The sequence below is a fragment of the Pleurodeles waltl genome, chromosome 5 (assembly GCF_031143425.1).
Source record: "Pleurodeles waltl isolate 20211129_DDA chromosome 5, aPleWal1.hap1.20221129, whole genome shotgun sequence".
NCBI classification, from domain to species: Eukaryota; Metazoa; Chordata; class Amphibia; order Caudata; family Salamandridae; genus Pleurodeles; species Pleurodeles waltl.
In genome coordinates, this window is record NC_090444.1 from 390,066,573 (window position 1) to 390,085,419 (window position 18,847).

General features: G+C 51.1%; 1 protein-coding gene across 1 annotated transcript in view; it reads left to right on the forward strand.

The window, feature by feature from the left end:
* Positions 1-18,847, forward strand: part of TMX4 (thioredoxin related transmembrane protein 4) — a 390,958-nt gene that overhangs the window by 162,165 nt on the left and 209,946 nt on the right. Inside the window, exon 7 of the mRNA XM_069236546.1 lies at positions 12,685-12,730. Within this exon, the coding sequence (XP_069092647.1) occupies positions 12,685-12,730 (46 nt within the window). The remainder of the gene's footprint in view (positions 1-12,684; positions 12,731-18,847) is intronic.

The following is an 18,847-nucleotide window of genomic DNA, read 5'->3' on the forward strand; positions in this document are numbered from 1 at the left end:
TGGATGAATGATGGTGGGGAGGGGAGCGAATGAGGCATGCATCGCACAACAGATGAGAGCATGTGCCATATGGCAAGGTTGGGGAGGGGGGCCACTCACATCGACCATGCAGAAAATGATGATATTTTTTTTCCCACCCTGTCCATGTCACACAGGTCAGCACCCATCAGAAGATCGACATTTGGCGTGCCATCGCCAAGGACGTCCAGACCCTGGGGGTCCACAACAGACGGGGCACCCACTGCCGCAAGAGGTGGGAGGACATCCGCCGCGGGAGCAGGAAGACCGCGGAGGCTCTGCTGGGGATGGCCTCCCAACGTAGGAGGGATGGCTCCCGTCAATTGACCCCCCTGATGTCCCGGATCCTGGCGGTGGCCTACCCCGATTTGGATGGGTGCGTGAGGACATCACAGCAGACACAAGGGGGTGAGTACCAGCACATTCTGCTATGTTAGCGCACAGTGGGGTGTCTGGGTGGGGGAGGAGGGCTGTGGGTATCTCTAGGCCAGGGCGACTTCTGTAGGCTGGTCCCCTCCGTAAGGCATGGCCCTGTGCCCCCACCCCCCACCTCTGTAGGGTGCTAAGTACAGCTATCCATGGCCCTGGGTCACCTATGTGTGCAGTTGTCGTCCATAGGCTTGTAGGCCAAGTCACAATAATTGAGTAGTGTACACCGAGTGCGCGGCGTATGCAGGGGGCTTCTGTGTCTGTCCTCTCCGCCAACGGTGTCGCCAATGCATGCACTCAACATGTCATTTCCCCCCCCCCCCCCTTTTTTGTGGTCTTCCTGTTCATGTGTGCATTAGCATCATCAGGCGGAGGAGAAGTGGCATCGGAGCACGAGAGAGCTGCATCTCACATGGCCCCGGAGGGCCATGCAACCGACTCCAAGTTCACCAGTGAGACGGAGGGCAAGGGGAGCTCCACAACGGGGACCCGTGGAGGCGTCAGCGACACAGACACGTCCTCGGAAGGGAGCTCCCTTGTGGTGGCGGCAACATCCGTGCCCACCGCTACAACAGGTACAGCCGCCACCCCGCGCACCAGCTCCGCCCTCCAAGCAGCTCCTCAGCGTTCGCCCCGGGCCTGCTCGGCCAGGAAGGCGGGCATCTCCTTCGCCCCAGGCACCTCAGGCCCTGCCCCAGTTACCCCTGCTGCCCTCAGTGAGGAGATCATTGACCTCCTCCAGACGCTCATTGTTGGGCAGTCTACCCTTTTGAATGCCATCCAGGGTGTAGAAAGGGAGGTGCACCGGAGCAATGCATACCTGGAGGGCATACATTCGGGTCAGGCTGCCCATCAGCGATCGTTCAACGCTCTGGCCTCAGCACTGACGGCAGCCATTGTCCCTGTCTCCTGCCTCCCCCCTCCAATTTCCTCATCCCAGTCCCACTCCCCTGTTCCTCTGCCTATCCCAGCCACACCTACAGACCAGCCTGCACACACATCAACACCCAAGGGCAGCTCATCCAGACATAAGCACCACAGATCAAACAAGCATTCACACATGCAACATCCACATGCAGACATGCCAACAGCCACTGCCTCCTCTGTGTCCCCCTCCTCCTCGTCTCCCTCCTCCCTCCCTGTGACGTCTCCACTCACACCTGCATGCACACCACCATCAGCCAGTACGTCCATCACCAGCACACCCACCAGAACACTCCGCACACGTGCAGTCACCACCCCCACTGCCATTTACACGTCCCCTGTGTCCTCTCCCAGTGTGTCTGTCACCCCCTCTTCCAAACCACACAAACGCAGGCAGCCACCCACCCAACAGCCATCCACCTCACGACAGCCTCCGTCACAAGCACCTGCACCCAAAGACAGCACACTTGACTCTCCTACAACCACATCCTCTTCCTCCACTCCCATACCCACTGCACCTACCCTTCCCACTGCTCCTAAAAAGTTTTTCCTCTCCAAACTTAACCTCTTTGCGTCACCTGACCCACCCCCTCCATCTCGTAAGAGTCCAAACAGCACCTCAGCCACCACAAGCCCTGCACCTACAAGGACCATAGTCCAGAGCTTCTAGGGCAGCAACATCGGCCAGCAGCAAGGGGACAGGCAGCCCACCCCCTGGGAAAAAAACTAAAAAAGGGAAGGGCCGGCGCGAGAGGCCAGAGACGGCAGCCCCCAAAGGCAATACCCTGGCACCGCCACCTGGCACATCCACAAAGGGAGGCAAGGGCCCCAGAGAATTGGCGAAGGAGGGCAAGGGCAGCAGGGCGGACATTTCCGGCAACAGGCGAGCTGCCCAGGAGGGCCCCACCAGCCCCATTTCGGGTGTGAAGGAGGACACCCACGGGCCCAGGACTCCAGCACAGGAGGGCCCCGCAAGCGAAAGGTCGGATGGCGACTGAGCGGAAAATATTGGCCCGATCTGGTTCCCTGGGAACACATGTCAAGCACCGCTGAACAGGGCCCCGCCGTGACAAGCACCGCTGAACAGGGCCCCGCCGTGGCAAGCACCGCCAAACTGGGCCCCGCCGTGGCAAGCACCGCCGAACTGGGCCCGCCGTGAGAAGCACCGCTGAACAGGGCCCCTCCGTGACAAGTACCGCTGAACATGGCCCCGCCGTGACAAGCACCACTGAACAGGGCCCCGCCGTGGCAAGCACCGCCGAACTGGGCCCCGCCGTGACAAGCACCGCTGAACAGGGCCCCGCCGTGGCAAGCACCGCCGAACTGGGCCCCGCCGTGGCAAGCACCGCCGAACTGGGCCCCGCCGTGACAAGCACCTCCGAACAGGGCCCCGCCGTGACAAGCACCGCCGAACCGGGCCCCGCCGTGGCAAGCACCGCCGAACAGGGCCCCGCCGTGACAAGCACCGATGAACAGGGCCCCGCCGTGGCAAGCACCGCCGAACTGGGCCCCGCCATGACAAGCACCGCTGAACAGGGCCCCGCCGTGACAAGCACCGCTGAACAGGGCCCGCCGTGACAAGCACCGCTGAACAGGGCCCCGCCGTGACAAGCACCGCTGAACAGGGCCCCGCCGTGACAAGCACCGCTCCGCTGTGCCCTTCCTGTCAAGCACTGCTCTGCTGGGCCCTTCCTGTCAAGCACCGCTCCGCTGGCCCCTTCCTGTCAAGCACGGCTCCGCTGGGCCCTTCCTGTCAAGCACCGCTCCGCTGGGCCCTTCCTGTCAAGCACCGCTCCGCTGGGCCCTTCCTGTCAAGCACCGCTCCGCTGGGCCCTTCATCTCAAGCACCGCTCCGCTGGGCCCTTCCTGTCAAGCACCGCTCTGCTGGGTCCTTCCTGTCAAGCACCGCTCCGCTGGGCCCTTCCTGTCAAGCACCGCTCCGCTGGGCCCTTCATCTCAAGCACCGCTCCGCTGGGCCCTTCATCTCAAGCACCGCTCCGCTGGGCCCTTCCTGTCAAGCACCGCTCCGCTGGGCCCTTCCTGTCAAGCACCGCTCCGATGGGCCCTTCATCTCAAGCACCGCTCCGCTGGGCCCTTCCTGTCAAGCACCGCTCCGCTGGGCCCTTCCTGTCAAGCACCGCTCCGCTGGGCCCTTCATCTCAAGCACCGCTTCGCTGGGCCCTTCCTGTCAAGCACCGCTCCGCTTGGTCCTTCATCTCAAGCACCGCTCCGCTGGGCCCTTCCAGTCAAGCACCGCTCCGCTGGGCCCTTCATCTCAAGCACTGCTCTGCTGGGCCCTTCATCTCAAGCAGTGCTCTGCTGGGCCCTTCCTGTCAAGCACCGCTCCGCTGGGCCCTTCATCTCAAGCACCGCTCCGCTGGGCCCTTCCTGTCAAGCACCGCTCCGCTGGGCCCTTCATCTCAAGCACCGCTCCGCTGGGCCCTTCATCTCAAGCACCGCTCCGCTGGGCCCTTCCTGTCAAGCACCGCTCTGCTGGGCCCTTCCTGTCAAGCACCGCTCCGCTGTGCCCTTCCTGTCAAGCACCGCTCCGCTGGGCCCTTCCTGTCAAGCACCGCTCCACTGGGCCCTTCATCTCAAGCACCGCTGGCCCATTGGCAGGGCCGGATCTGTGTCGGCCAGGGCTTCACGAAGCACTCTGGGCACCATGCCTCCTCCAGAACCAGTGGAGTCTGTAATCCACTTGATGGACTGTGGCTTTGCACTCCCCAGGATGGTACAGTGGGCAACCCACCCACTGTAGAGACTTGTGAGACTGTGGCTTTGCACTCCCCAGGATGGTACAGTGGCCATGGAGGCCCCTCGTGGATCTGGCGTCGTGGACTGAACTGGCTGAGGTGCCCCCTTCCCTTCCCCCTGAGGTGCCTGTAGTTTTACTATCTGATGCCGCTGCAGTGTTCTCTCCAATGGAATCGGGTCTCGTGTGTGGGCTTTGCCCATGTGTTTAGGCCCATTGGCCCACGAACAATGGATGATAGCCAATATGGGCCGGACTTTTGACCTATGTATATATTGTTCATGATGTAATATATTTTATTTATATTTTCATATTTCACTTAACTTCAATTATGCTATAATACACTTCATTTTTAATGATCATTTTATTTTGTCTTTGCATTCTTCCGGGGGGGGTTGGGGGTGTCACTCTGACTTGTTGCTCTGCATTGATGTGTGTGTTGTAGTGGGTGAGGGTGGGGGTGGGTGTGTGGCGTATGTGTGTCCCCGTATTTTTTTGCCTCCCCCCTCCCCTGTGTCGTAGGTGCAGTACTCACCATTGTCTTCTGCGCCGGCGTTCGTGCTCCTGGTAGAGGAGCAGGTAGACAATAGCTGGTAGGATGTGTAGTTTGGGTTCCATGCTGTCCAGATTCCTCGTGGGGTGTATGGAGGTGAGCGTTTTCCCGTTCGAAGTCTGTTTCCGCCGTGTTTTTATCGGCGGGGCTCCCGTCCCGGAAAAAGTGGCGGATTGGTGAGTTGTGATAGGGTGGGCGGTACATTGTCTGCCGCCTGTCTGTTGGCGGTGACCGCCGCGCTGCTTGTCTGTACCGCCGTGGCGGTCGGAGTGGTAAAGTGGCGGGCTGTGTTGGCGGTCCCGCCAGGGTCGGAATTCCATTTTTTTGTCCGCCTGCCTGTTTGCGGGTTGGCCGCCGCTTTTACACCGACCGCCAGGGTTGGAATGACCCCCTAAGTTGTTTGTGTGCTGTTAGAAATCGGTGTTAAAAATGGGGTCTCTGGTTAGTAGTCAGTTTGCAGTCGTTCCAAGCAGGGACCCTCACTCTAGTCAGGGAAATGAAGGTACACACTCAAGATAACTCCTGCTCACCCACTTGGTAGCTTGGCATAAGCAGTCAGGCTTATCTCAAAGGCAATTAGCACAACGAGGGTCCCCTCTTGTAACCAAGAAAAAAGATAATTTTAAGTAAGCAATTCACATGAAAAATTAATTAAGCACATCAGTCCATGTTACAAAAAAATATATTCTTCGATCTAGGAGTCAACCATTCATTGATCGATGAGTCCAAAGTTTATTCAGGATCTGATTTATATTCAATAGTCTGAAATCCACAGGATATTATCCTTCCAGTCTCTGATTCACATTCAAAAGTTTGCAATCCACAGGATTTTATTATTCCAGCCAACACATGTTTCGTCTTGGGAAATTTTTAAATCCCTTACGACTTCTTCAGGGCTAGAAATCATAGAATACAATACAATAGAATAAGTTAAAAAACCAAAATGCTCAATCGTCAAATCCATAGTAAATGTATATTAAACCCAAGGGAGGTGCAATCTAAATAATCAATCCACCAAAAATAAGTAAGAAAACAAGTGCACAAAAAACCCACAGCCAAAAATTCTAAAACATATGACTCATCATCAACACGTCACCAACAGCCTCCAACACGCTATGTGTAAGTGCAAAACCATCCTTATTCAAAGTATGACACGAAAAACCAGTCAAGCACCGCTCCGCTGGGCCCTTCCTGTCAAGCACCGCTCCACTGGGCCCTTCATCTCAAGCACCGCTCCGCTGGGCCCTTCCGGTCAAGCACCGCTCCGCTGGGCCCTTCATGTCAAGCACCGCTCCGCTGGGCCCTTCCTGTCAAGCACCGCTCCGCTGGGCCCTTCATCTCAAGCACCGCTCCGCTGGGCCCTTCATCTCAAGCACCGCTCCGCTGGGCCCTTCATCTCAAGCACCGCTCCGCTGGGCCCTTCCTGTCAAGCACCGCTCCGCTGTGCCCTTCCTGTCAAGCACCACTCCGCTGGGCCCTTTTGGTCAAGCACCGCTCCGCTGGGCCCTTCATCTCAAGCACCGCTGGCCCATTGGCAGGGCCGGATCTGTGTCGGCCAGGGCTTCACGAAGCACTCTGGGCACCATGCCTCCTCCAGAACCAGTGGAGTCTGTAATCCACTTGATGGACTGTGGCTTTGCACTCCCCAGGATGGTACAGTGGGCAACCCACCCACTGTAGAGACTTGTGAGACTGTGGCTTTGCACTCCCCAGGATGGTACAGTGGCCATGGAGGCCCCTCGTGGATCTGGCGTCGTGGACTGAACTGGCTGAGGTGCCCGCCTTCCCTTCCCCCTGAGGTGCCTGTAGTTTTACTATCTGATGCCCCTGCAGTGTTCTCTCCAATGATATCGGGTCTCGTGTGTGAGCTTTGCCCATGTGTTTAGGCCCATTGGCCCACGAACAATGGATGATAGCCAATATGGGCCGGACTTTTGACCTATGTATATATTGTTCATGATGTAATATATTTTATTTATATTTTCATATTTCACTTAACTTCAATTATGCTATAATACACTTCATTTTTAATGATCATTTTATTTTGTCTTTGCATTCTTCCGGGGGAGTTGGGGGCTGTCACTCTGACTTGTTGCTCTGCATTGATGTGTGTGTTGTAGTGGGTGAGGGTCGGGGTGGGTGGGTGGCGTATGTGTGTCCCCGTAATTTTTTGCCTCCCCCCTCCCCTGTGTCGTAGGTGCAGTACTCACCATTGTCTTCTGCGCCGGCGTTCGTGCTCCTGGTAGAGGAGCAGGTAGACAATAGCTGGTAGGATGTGTAGTTTGGGTTCCATGCTGTCCAGATTCCTCGTGGGGTGTATGGAGGTGAGCGTTTTCCCGTTCGAAGTCTGTTTCCGCCGTGTTTTTATCGGCGGGGCTCCCGCCCCGGAAAAGGTGGCGGATTGGTGAGTTGTGATAGGGTGGGCGGTACATTGTCTGCCGCCTGTCTGTTGGCGGTGACCGCCGCGCTGCTTGTCTGTACCGCCGTGGCAGTCGGAGTGGTAAAGTGGCGGGCTGTGTTGGCGGTTCCTGCCAGGGTCGGAATTCCATTTTTTTGGCCGCCTGTCTGTTTGCGGGTTGGCCGCCGCTTTTACACCGACCGCCAGGGTTGGAATGACCCCTTAAGTTGTTTGTGTGCTGTTAGAAATCGGGTGTTAAAAATGGGGTCTCTGGTTAGCAGTCAGTTTGCAGTCTGTCCAAGCAGGGACCCTCACTCTAGTCAGGGAAATGAAGGTACACACTCAAGATAACTCCTGCTCACCCACTTGGTAGCTTGGCATAAGCAGTCAGGCTTATCTCAAAGGCAATTTGTAAAGTATTTGTACCAACACACACAGTAATACAGTTAAAATACTACAAAGTGGACAAAGTGGACACCACACCAGTTTAGAAGCATAGGTAATATTTATCTAAATCAAAACAAGACCAAAACAACAAGAATCCAACATACACAACGCAAGATATGAATTTTCAAAAGAGTAGGAGTCTTACTCCATAGAAAACAATGGAAATGTTGATTTTACACGAAGTACCTGGTGTCGGAAAAGTCGATTCCTTACTTGCAAGTGAGGCCGTGCATCGTTTCTTCTCCGGACGGGTAGGCGATGCTTACTTTTTCACCCTCGCAAGAGAGTGATGCATCCATTTCCGGACAGGGCGCCTCAGATCTGTGCATGTTCAGAATGACTTTGACACCCAGCGACGATGCGTGAGAAATCCGGTGACATGGTGGTAAAAAACCATGCTGTGTGGGGTTTGCGTCATTATCAGCAGCCCCAAGCGGGTTTTGCGTCGTTTCTCCAGCCACGATGCATCGCTCTCCCAGCCATGATGCAGGTGGATCATAGATTTTAGCCGCGAGGTGGGTGGCACGCCGTTTTTCAATTGCGTTGCAGGTGGTGCATCAAAACTTTTCCCTCACGGTGTTTTGTGCATGGATTTCAGTCCTTGTTTTGTCAACTTCACCTCTCAAGAGTCCAGGGACTGGATGGGGTACCACTTGGTAGGGCAGGAGTCTCAGCAGAGAGATCAGGTGCTAGCAGAGGAAGTCTTTGATGGCCCTGAGATGTCAAAACAGGAGGCAAGCTCAGTTCAAGCCCTTCGAGATTCTTCACAAGCAGGAGTATACCACAAAGTCCAGTCTTTGTCCTCTTTCAGGCTGAAGCAGCAACTGCAGGCCAACCCAGAAAAGCACAGTCACAGGAAAAGGAACAGTACTCCTCCTCCAGCTCTTCGGTTCTTCTCCGTGCAAGAGGTTACTCTTGATTTCAGAAGTAATCTTGAAGAAATCTAAAGTCTGGGGTTTTGGGTCCACTACTTATACCCCTTCCTTCCTTTGAAGTAGGCAAACTTCAAAGGAAAATCTCTGTTGTTTACAGAATCCTGCCATGCACAGGACAGGCCCCACACACTCACCAGGGGGTTGGAGACTGCATTGTGTGATGGCACGCACATCCCATTCAGGTGTGAGTGACCACTCCTTCCTCCACTCCAGCCCAGATGGCTCATCAGGATATTCAGGCTACTCCCCAGCTCCCTTTGTGTCACTGTTTAGAGGAGATTCACAAACAGCCCTACTGTCAGTCTGACCCAGACAGAGAATCCACAAACAAGCAGAGTCACAGAATAGTTTAAGCAAGAAAATGCCCACTTTCTAAAAATGGCATTTTCAAACTGACAATTTAAAAACCAACTTTGCCAAAAGAAGTATTTTTAAATTGTGAGTTCAGAGACACCAAACTCCATATCTGCTCCCAAAAGGAAACTGCACTTATAATATATTTAATGGCAGCCCCCATGTTAACCTATGAGAGGGATAGGCCTTGAAAACCAATTTTGCCAGTATTTCACTGTTATGACATGTAAAACACATCAGTACACGTCCCAGCTTTATCATATTCTGCACCCTGCCCATGGGGCTACCTAGGTCCTACCTTAGGGGTGCCTTACATGTTTAAAAAGGGAAGGTTTAGGCCTGGCAAGTGGGCACACTTGCCAAGTCAAATTGGCAGTTTAAAACTGCACACACAGACACTGCAGTGGTAGGTCTGAGCCATGTCTACAGGGCTACTCATGTGGTTGGCACAAGCAGTGCTGCAGGCCCAATAGTAGCATTTGATTTACAGGCCCTGGGCACCTCTAGTGCACTGTATTAGGGACTTACTAGTAAATCAAATGTGGCAATCATGGATAAGCCAATTACACATATATTTTACACAGGGAACACTGGTCAGCTCAGCAGTGTTGAAGTGCCCAGAGTACCAAAAACAGAAAAAACAGAGTCGAACACACAGTCAAAACATGGAAAGCAGAGGCAAAAAGACAGGGGAGACCAAACCGAGGATGTCAGGTCTAACATGGGGTCTCTAGCTGGCAGTGGTTTGCACCCTGTCCAAGTAGGGACCCTCACTCTAGTCACAGTATGGTAGCCACACAGCTAGGATAACCCCTTACTCACCCCCTTGATAGCTTGGCACGAGCATTCAGGCTCATCTCAGAGTCCAGGTATAAAGTATTTGTACACACACGCACACACACACACACACACACACTCATGGTAACACAATGAAAACATCACAAAAGAACTCCACACCAGTTTAGAAAAATAGCCAATATTTATCTGAGTAAAACAAGACCAAAATGACAAAAATCCAACATGCATAAGCAAATATACACATTTTTAAAGATTAAATCTCAGTAAAGCGCTTAGAAACACAATAACTACAACTGGGGCAATCTTGTCATCATGGCAGAGTCGTTCCCAACAGCCCGACCCCACTCGCAAGGGAGTGCGGTCTGGTCACGGAGTCGAACGGACCCCAGGTACAGTACCTTTGGAAAACAATGAAAACAAAGACTTTGCCCAGAGTTGTGGAGGTGAGGCGTCACTGGAGCCGGTGCGCCACAGGTTCCTCACTGCTACCTGGGAGGTGAGACATTGGTTCCTTACTGCTAAGCAGGGGAGGTTAGGCGCCAGTTCCTTATGGTTGCAGGGGAAGTGATGTAGCATTGGTTCCATATGGTCCAGCGCGGTCGATAAATCCAGCAGGTCAAGACGCAAGGTTTTGTCTTTGGGGTGTCGCTATCACACCACATGGCCACGGGTGATGCGGCAGAGTCAGGAGTCATGGACATTGGTGCATTGGTGTCACGGCACTCAGACTCATGCTGTGGTGGGACTTTTGAGGTGTTGCAGCGGTGTTAGGCCTGCCGCGTTCGTTGCAGTTGTTGCACTCAACGGGGACCACGGCTCTGGTGCAGGCAGCACCGTGAAGACGGACTGCAGCACCAGTTCCGAAGTTGTTCTTGAGTAGATGTACTTGGTTTCTTCTTGGTTACACCAGAACGTACTCCCACGGGCCCAGGAACTGGATTTAAGACCATTTGGTGAGTCAGGACACTCAGCAAAAGAGCCTTGGTGCTGACAGATGAAGTCTTTGATGTCCCTGAGACTTCTAACAGGAAGCAAGCTCAGTTCAAGCCCTTGGGCAACCTTTGGAAGCAGGATGTAGAAAGCAAGCTTTAGTCCTTTCACTACCAGGACAGAAGTAGCAAGCAGCAGGCCAGCACAGCATGGTAACAGGCAGAGTGGTAGTCCCCCCCTACATCATCTAGCTCTTCTTCCTGGCAGAATCACCTCAGTCCAGAAGGATTTTAAAGTTGTGGTTTCAGAGGTCTCAGAGGTCCAATACTTATACTCATTTCTGCCTTTGAAGTAGACAAACTTCAAAGGAAAGTATTTGTAGTGCACAAGACCCTGCCTTTCCTAGCCCAAGGCATACTCCAGGGGGTTGGAGACTGCCTGGTGTAAGGACAGGCACAGCCCTATTCAGGCGCAATTATCAGGAAGACCCATCAGGATATACAGGGCACACCTCAGCTCCCTTTGTGTGACTGTCTAAAGTGAGTTCACAAACAGCTCAACTGTCATCTTGACCCAGATGTGTATTCACAGACAGGCAGAGGCAAGAAAATGGCCAATTTTAAAGGTATCTTTTTCAAATTTACAAATTAAAAACCAACTTCACCAAAAGATGTATTTTGAAATTGTGAGTTCAGAGTCCCCAAACTCCATACCTCTATCGGCTTCCAACTGCAAATTACACATGAAAAATATTTCAAGGCAATCCCCAAGTTATCTTGTGGGTGAGATAGGCCTTGCAATTGTGAAAAATAAATTTAGCATGATTTCACTATCAGGACATGTCAAACACTCCAGTACAGGTCCTACCTTTTACATACAATGCACCCTGCCCATGGGGTTGCCATGGGCCTACCTTATGAGTGACTTACATGTAGTAAAAGGGAATGTTTGGGCCTGGAAAATGGGTGCATTGACCAGGTCGAACTGGCAAAGTGAACACACAGACACTGCAGTGGCAGGTCTGAGACATGTTTACATGGCTACTTGTGTGGGGGGTACAATCAGTGCCTCAGGCCCACTAGTAGCATTTCTTTTACAGGCCCTGGTCACACATCATGCATATTACTAGGGACCTACTATTAAATCAGATACACCAATCATAGATAAACCAATCCATTTAGACAGAGAGCACTTGCAATTTAGCACTGGTCAGCAGTGGAAAACTACCCAAAGTCGTAAAGCCAACAAAAACAGGTTAGAAAAAATAGGAAGAAGAAGGCAAAACACTTGGGGATGACCCTGCAAAAGGGTCCAACACATGCTGAATAAATATGTCAGCAAGTGTGGTCATTATCATTACCTCTATACAATAGTTAGTTTAAAGTACTTACAGATAAAGGCTCAACACGTTTTGGTTCTCTAATGAACAACTCTAATTAATCAGTATCCATTGTGTCTAGGATTTTTTGATAGTCAAGTGCATTCAACATTGAGCTGAGAGCACCAGAATGAAGATTACTTTTTATTAACAACAGGCTTTGAACTTTTTGACCTCAGAATACAACTCAATTTCTAAGAAATTAAATCCCATTCTTAGTTGTCGTGTGGGCACAGATAATGTCCCAGTCCTTAACTGGCCAAGATAGGACAGTGTCCTCTACTAATCCAGTGGATTGAGGGGAACCTGACAAATGCCAGCAATGGGGCACGTCCAGGTACCTGCCTGCTGTTAGTCCCTGAATATAGAAAGCAGATTAGAATTCACTTTTGTAGATTCACAGGTGGTTGAAGAACTCAGAGGGGTCCTTTCAAAACAACAATTTAATGGCAAGTGGGTGTCAAATGGGGCTCCCTGATTCACTTTCTGGCATGTAGTCTGCAGTCTGTTCTGTCCTTACCTCGCACAATGGCAATAATATAAGCTCAAAATACAGAAACTTAGCCCCAAAAAGTGAGATGCTAAGAGGTTTGTAAATTCCCTGATTGCACAATAAGGTGGAGAGTTAAGATGAGGTTTCATCAAGGCCGCTGTAAAGTTTTTACACTAATTTCTAATCTAGTGTTGGTAACAGGTATTTTGCTGCCTTTCTTACATAAGTGATCATAACTAGTAATGCTGATGGTGTCAACATTTTCTTTCTAGGATGTATGGAATGGCCGGTCTTTTTCACCTATCTGGATGGATTCGGGTAAGAAGAATACAACACTGTGTTTGTGTATAGTACACTTTGTGTGTATTTTTCTCTATCAGTTTGGTTTGTTATTTTTCCGAAAGAAAATGTTTAATTCCTGGGCAGAAACCCAGTCGTGAGTGTGGTATTTCACTGGCCAATTGTCATTACTAAGTGCAGTCATGAATTCTTTTTTTATTAAATATTTATTTATTTATGTAGAACGTGAACCAGACCTTCAGTGTACTTCACAGTGCTACAATTCTATCTTAAAAGAATGGTTGTCAGGACATGTAATACGTATTTTGTGACAACCCTTTAAGTAGTAGACTTTAGAGATATTCACACTCTTATGAAATGGCCTTGCAGTTTTGGGCCAGCCTAATTATACTTGAATGTGCTTAATTCCCAAGACGATATTGCGGCTGGTCACGTGACGTAGGAACCATCTTCTTTCCCTAAAATGTCTGCCAACAGGAGACCCTTGCTAGTGCGGAGAAATCCTAGCTATATTTAGACAGAATAGTGAATTTCACAGACTAGGATGATGAACCAAACCAAATCTGTCTTGAGAAAATGTCATTTGCAATACATCATAAATATCACAAATATCAAACCGAGTTTTGTGGCTTGTCCTCCTAGACTCAAAACACTCAAACTAAATGCAAAAATAAATTGTGAGCACTTCTTCAAAACCAAAGAAAACAAATTTGTCTATTTAATAAAGGTAGGGTAACACAATCACTTCAGGAACCTTCCAAATTGCACTATTGGCTTTCGCTCTTGTAGTTATTCTTTTTCACATTTCCCCAGATTCGCAAGCAACATTCGACCTGCAAATTTCACCCTCAACTGATCAATGGATACTGTCCTGGTGCACATAGAACTCACCAAATCTCAGTCGAAAATATCCAAACATTCGATTTAACTCTCAAACTCGACTTACCAACCACGCGCGATTGGTCTACTAAATAGACAAATTACAACATAAAACCAAGTGTCTCATTACACTTTTCAATATACTCCGGAGTCTTAGGCCTCTTCCATCAGGTCCATCTCATCAACAACCACGTGGACAATTTTTCTTCCAAGCATCAAGCGCCACACACATACGAAGTTTACCAACTTCCCTACTCACATACTCTTTTAACACTATTTTCTTCTTCTGGAGTACGCCAACTCCCCTAAAACTCACAACCAACTCAGTCAACTGCAAGCGCATATTCTAGTCACTCAATCGGACAACAGAACGCTAAGAACACTCCGTACCAACCCAGGGAACCTCCAAGGACCAGGGAAAGTCAATATAGGCATTTAGCAATTTATCTTGTCAAATTTGAAAAACATCTTCAAAAATGAATAATCAAAACACACTAATTAATTTTCACAATTTATGATGCAAGCAATGACATCATCAAAGAAGATACGTAACCGAACTCTGCTACCAAAACTGTTAACGCAGAGAAATCTTTGCTATATTTAGACAGAATAGTGGATTTCACACACTAGGTCGATGAACTGAATCTGTCTTGAGAAAATGTAATTTGCAATACATCATAAACATCACATATATCAAATGGAAAATTGATGGGGCGTGGCCAAGATGGCGACCGGAGCAGCAGCATAATCTGCAGCTCTGATCCCAGCCGTACAAAATCTCCTGCTAAATAAGCAATCCATGTCAGTGGATCGCATGTCTCCCCGCTGACCTGGCGCGCTGGAGGTGCCTCAACTGTGATCGTCCGCGTGGAGGCTGAGGTAGGCCGTGCAGAGGGGTGCTTGGCCCGAATCGGACTGGGCGGAGGTGAGGCCTGGGGCGCGGCCGCGAGCCGCCGTGAGCGGAGGTGCCTACCCGTTGGAGCAGAGGCCGAGGGTGGACTCCGGTTGCCTCACACCGCTCAGCTTATATGCAGAAGTCCTGCGATCCGATCTGGGTCGCAGGCGGGGTTGAGCGGGCCGCGTGCGCCCGTGAAGAGGTACTGTGCACTGCGAGCGGCTGGACGGCGGCACACATTGGGCCGCGCCGCGGCAATGCCTCTGGCCTTGGGGGCCCGCAGCTGGGTGCGCTCCCTCGCGGGGGCCACTGAACACATGATCCAAGGTAGGAGTGAATAATGCAGAGGTGCCGCGCTGCTGAAACACACCATACGACACAGGATCAGATAAAGTCTGTGTAGTGGCCGGATCTATTGTCTGAATGAGTATGGCCCCGGGCCCCTGTGCTGCCTGACCCTATGAAGAAGGGCGCGACACCTGTCCCTACCACGGACAATTTGCCTCCAACCCCAGGAGCACCAGAAGGAGTACTGGGTACAACCTTTCACCCCCGCAGGGACAGCTGAACTTTACATCCTGTGGTCTGCACTTACCACCATATGCCGAGTGGTTGCCAAGTGAGATAATATGTAGATATATTGACGCGGAAACCTGTTGCTGTCGTTGGCGATCAGTTACAAAAACCTGAGTACCAGATGTTCTCTTTCCCACATCATTGATCCACGGGGTCGCAATCCGGGTGGTTTTAATTAGAAGACTCTCACCTGGCGGCCCCTTTCGCTGCTGTGGGGACCAAATGGGCAAGCCAAAGATGGCAAAAACACCTTTGGGGGCTATGGATGCCCCATACGCCCCAACTAAGGAGCAGGATATGACTGTCCAGGCTTTGCGGCAGATGGAGCTCACTCTGCGCAACCATACTTCGCAGTTTGAGAGAGTGTTGCAGGCCATTATGGAAATTAAGACCACCCTAGAATCAAAGATTGGGGAAGTGGTGGCGGATGTCGGGCTACTCAGGGCCGACCAACGCGCGCTGGCAGACCGAGTGTCGGAGGCGGAGAAGGACCTGGTTGGCCTGTCCCCAACAGTCCAAACGTTACAAGAAAAGGTGCTACGTTTGCCATCAGAGGTAAATGGACTGAAATGCAGAGCTGATGATGCCAAAGGTAGATCTAGACAGAAAAATATCCACCTGGTGGGGTTCCCAGAGAGGGCTGAGGGCCCCTGTGCTGAACTGTTTGTAGAAAAATGGCTGGTAGAGACTGTATTACGGGCCAAAATCCCAAAATTCTTTTTGATTGAATGCGCTCACAAAGTCCCGGGCAGACCACCACCACCAGGAGCGCATCCTCGCCCCATAATAGCCAGGTTACTAAATTATTCCGACAGAGACCTCATACTTCAAATATTTTGCAAGTTGGGTCTGCAGCACTTTGAGAATGCATCAAACACGGCTTATCCAGATTTCACTGCGGAAGTCCAGAAAAAACATAGTTCCTACTACCAGGTAAAAGAGCGCCTTCGTGAACATAACTTCAAATATGTGCTTTTTTTCCCCGCCAAACTACGTGTACAAGACGGACCCAAGGTGCATATCTTCACCTCTCCAGATGATGCATGGACCTGGCTCCACGCCAAAGGTCTCGCCATGTCTGCACGCCCGGAAAACTCGGAGGAGGGATTGTCGTCCCCCAAGGAGAAACGCAAACGCCGGCCACGCTCAACGATCAAACCAACTGTGCAACAGGTGGCGGAGGAGCGCTCTCGGCTACTACGTGAAACGACGCGATTTGTGGCCGACCCTCCAGTGGAGAGATTAGAACAAGGTGACACTGAACCGGAGCATGAAACCCATTCTGACTCTTCAGACTCCCTCCCGGGTCCGCTTCTCACCCGCGGTCGGAGGATGACATTTGATTTGTATCTAGATATAGCTGACTGTCTATGCACTGAGTACTTGAGGCTTCCGTGCGGCTGGCTGGAGCTGCCGTTTGAGATCGGAATGAGATGAGGAGCGCGGGGAGTGGCACACGACCTGGGGCCTCCCCTGTTGGCACGCTGTGAGGCGGGTTGAGTAAGTCCATCCACTGGGCTGGGAATGGGCACCTCTAAAGCTGACTTACACCATCCACGCCCCATTCCATATGGACCTGTTCGACCCTATGCCTGCTTGCAGGAATTGTTTCGTTTTTTGCACACTTAGTGCTACTGTTTATCAGTGTTGTTTTCCTTCAGTGGGGTTCTCCCTTTGTTTTTACATGGGACTATTACATCAATGCCACACAATACACTTATCCTGGTGGGTGGCGGGTACATTGTGGGTTCTTAGGGGCAAGCATACCTGGGGTAGGCTGCTCTGGGTACTCCTCATGGTCATCATGGTATGGGATCTCTGCACTCCCCCACCATTCCACCTTCCTGTATTCCCATGACTGTGCAAGGTCAATTGCATACTCCAAGATATAACGTGCTTACATGGAATGTAAGGAGGATGGCGAATCCACGCAGGCGGCAGCGTATACATGCCTACTTGAAACGTCACCAGATACATTTTGCCATGCTTCAGGAGACAAACCTATCAGACGCCACTCTGGATAAAACTCGGACAAATTGGATGGGGCAACTGTTGGGCACGATATTCTCATCTTTTGCCCATGGGGTAGTGATCTGGATTGCTCCGGGGGTACCCTATGTGGTTACTTACACATTGATTGATCGTGATGGCAGCTATGTAGTAGTGGAGGGAAGCCTGGATGGTACACCACTGGCATTATTAGCGCTGTATGCTCCCAATATTAATCAGCCTGGTTTTCGACACACATTATCAACGGGTCTGTTCCATGATCCAACAGTAGATAGCATCTGGGGTGGGGACTTTAACTGTGTCATGGACATCCACATAGATAGGTCCTTCCCACCACTCCCTACTGCCCTGAGCAGTCGTATTTTGCGCAAGCTGACTACTTGGAAGTCGACAAAAGGTCTATGTGATGTTTGGCGACTGCGACATCTGACACAGCGCGAATACTCCTTTTATTCCCCCGTCCATGCTCTCCATACCAGGATAGACATGATTCTCACATCGCCGGCTGTAATACACAAAATCCATGCGTCAGACTACCTGGCTAGCACTATATCAGAACATAGCCATCTTCGTGCGATACTGGGTTGGGGTAAGCCACGAACACGGATCCCTTTGTGGTGCCTGCAGGTAAAAGCACTGTCGGACCCCCCCTTTTGTGCTGAACTTGCCCAGTGTCTATCCACCTACTTCTCTATAAATGATAACACTGCGTCTAGCTGTGCAATTGAATGGGGCACCCACAAGGTGGTAGTGCGAGGCCACTGTGACACTGTGACACTGTGGAGGCCTTGCTGGGTGTCAGGTGGGTGTTGCTAAGGGAGATTGCAGATCTGGAGTCCCAGTTGCGCGAGGCAGAGACTGCAGTGGCGGGTAATGAGATGACATTAGATGAGCTACAGTCACTGAGGGCGAGTCACAGGGAAGCGGATACTAGACTGAGCAAACATGATTATAGACATTATATGACACATAAATATGCAGAGGGAGATTGTGCAGGCCGCTTACTGGCCTGGCCAGTCCGACAGCCCTCTCAACCCTCACCTATAGGAGCATTCCGGTTGGGTTCAGGGCAGATAGTAAATTCACAGGTAGAAATCAATGAAGCCTTTTACAATTATTGTCGGTCCCTGTACTCGCCCAGTCCTCCTCCACCTGCAACGCAGATGGCTGATTTTTCAGTGTCCGCTCCTCGGAGACACTTACAGCCTGAGCAGGCTGACGCGTTAGAGGGTCCAATTAGCACAGAGGAAATCCGCTCAGTGCTATCACAGATGGCCCGCAACAAGGCACCAGGTTCAGACGGCCTGCCAGTGGAATATCTGACATCTCAAACTACTTATCTCCTACAGCCACTGCTTCAGGTGTTTAATGAGGCATATGAGAAGGCGCAATTACCTGACTCGATGAATGAGGTTCTTATAGTCGTGCTCCCAAAGCCTGGCCGTGACCCCCTGGACATCTGATCATATCGCCCCCTCTCCTTGCTCAACACCGACTGTTAGTTGTTGGGAAAAATTTTAGCCAACAGACTCCGTCCCTTTTTGCCGCATCTGATCCATGAGGATCAATCGGGTTTTACCTTCCAAAATATTAGATTACTTTGTATAATACACAGCGCCAACTCTGAGTCCCCTACCAATGCAGTGGTCTTGTCCCTGGATATAGAAAAGGCATTTGATACGTTGAGCTGGGACTTTCATTTATTTTTTTCACGTTAGAAGCAACGGGGTTTGGGGCTGGATACATTCAATAGATTAAGACATTGTATGCTAAGC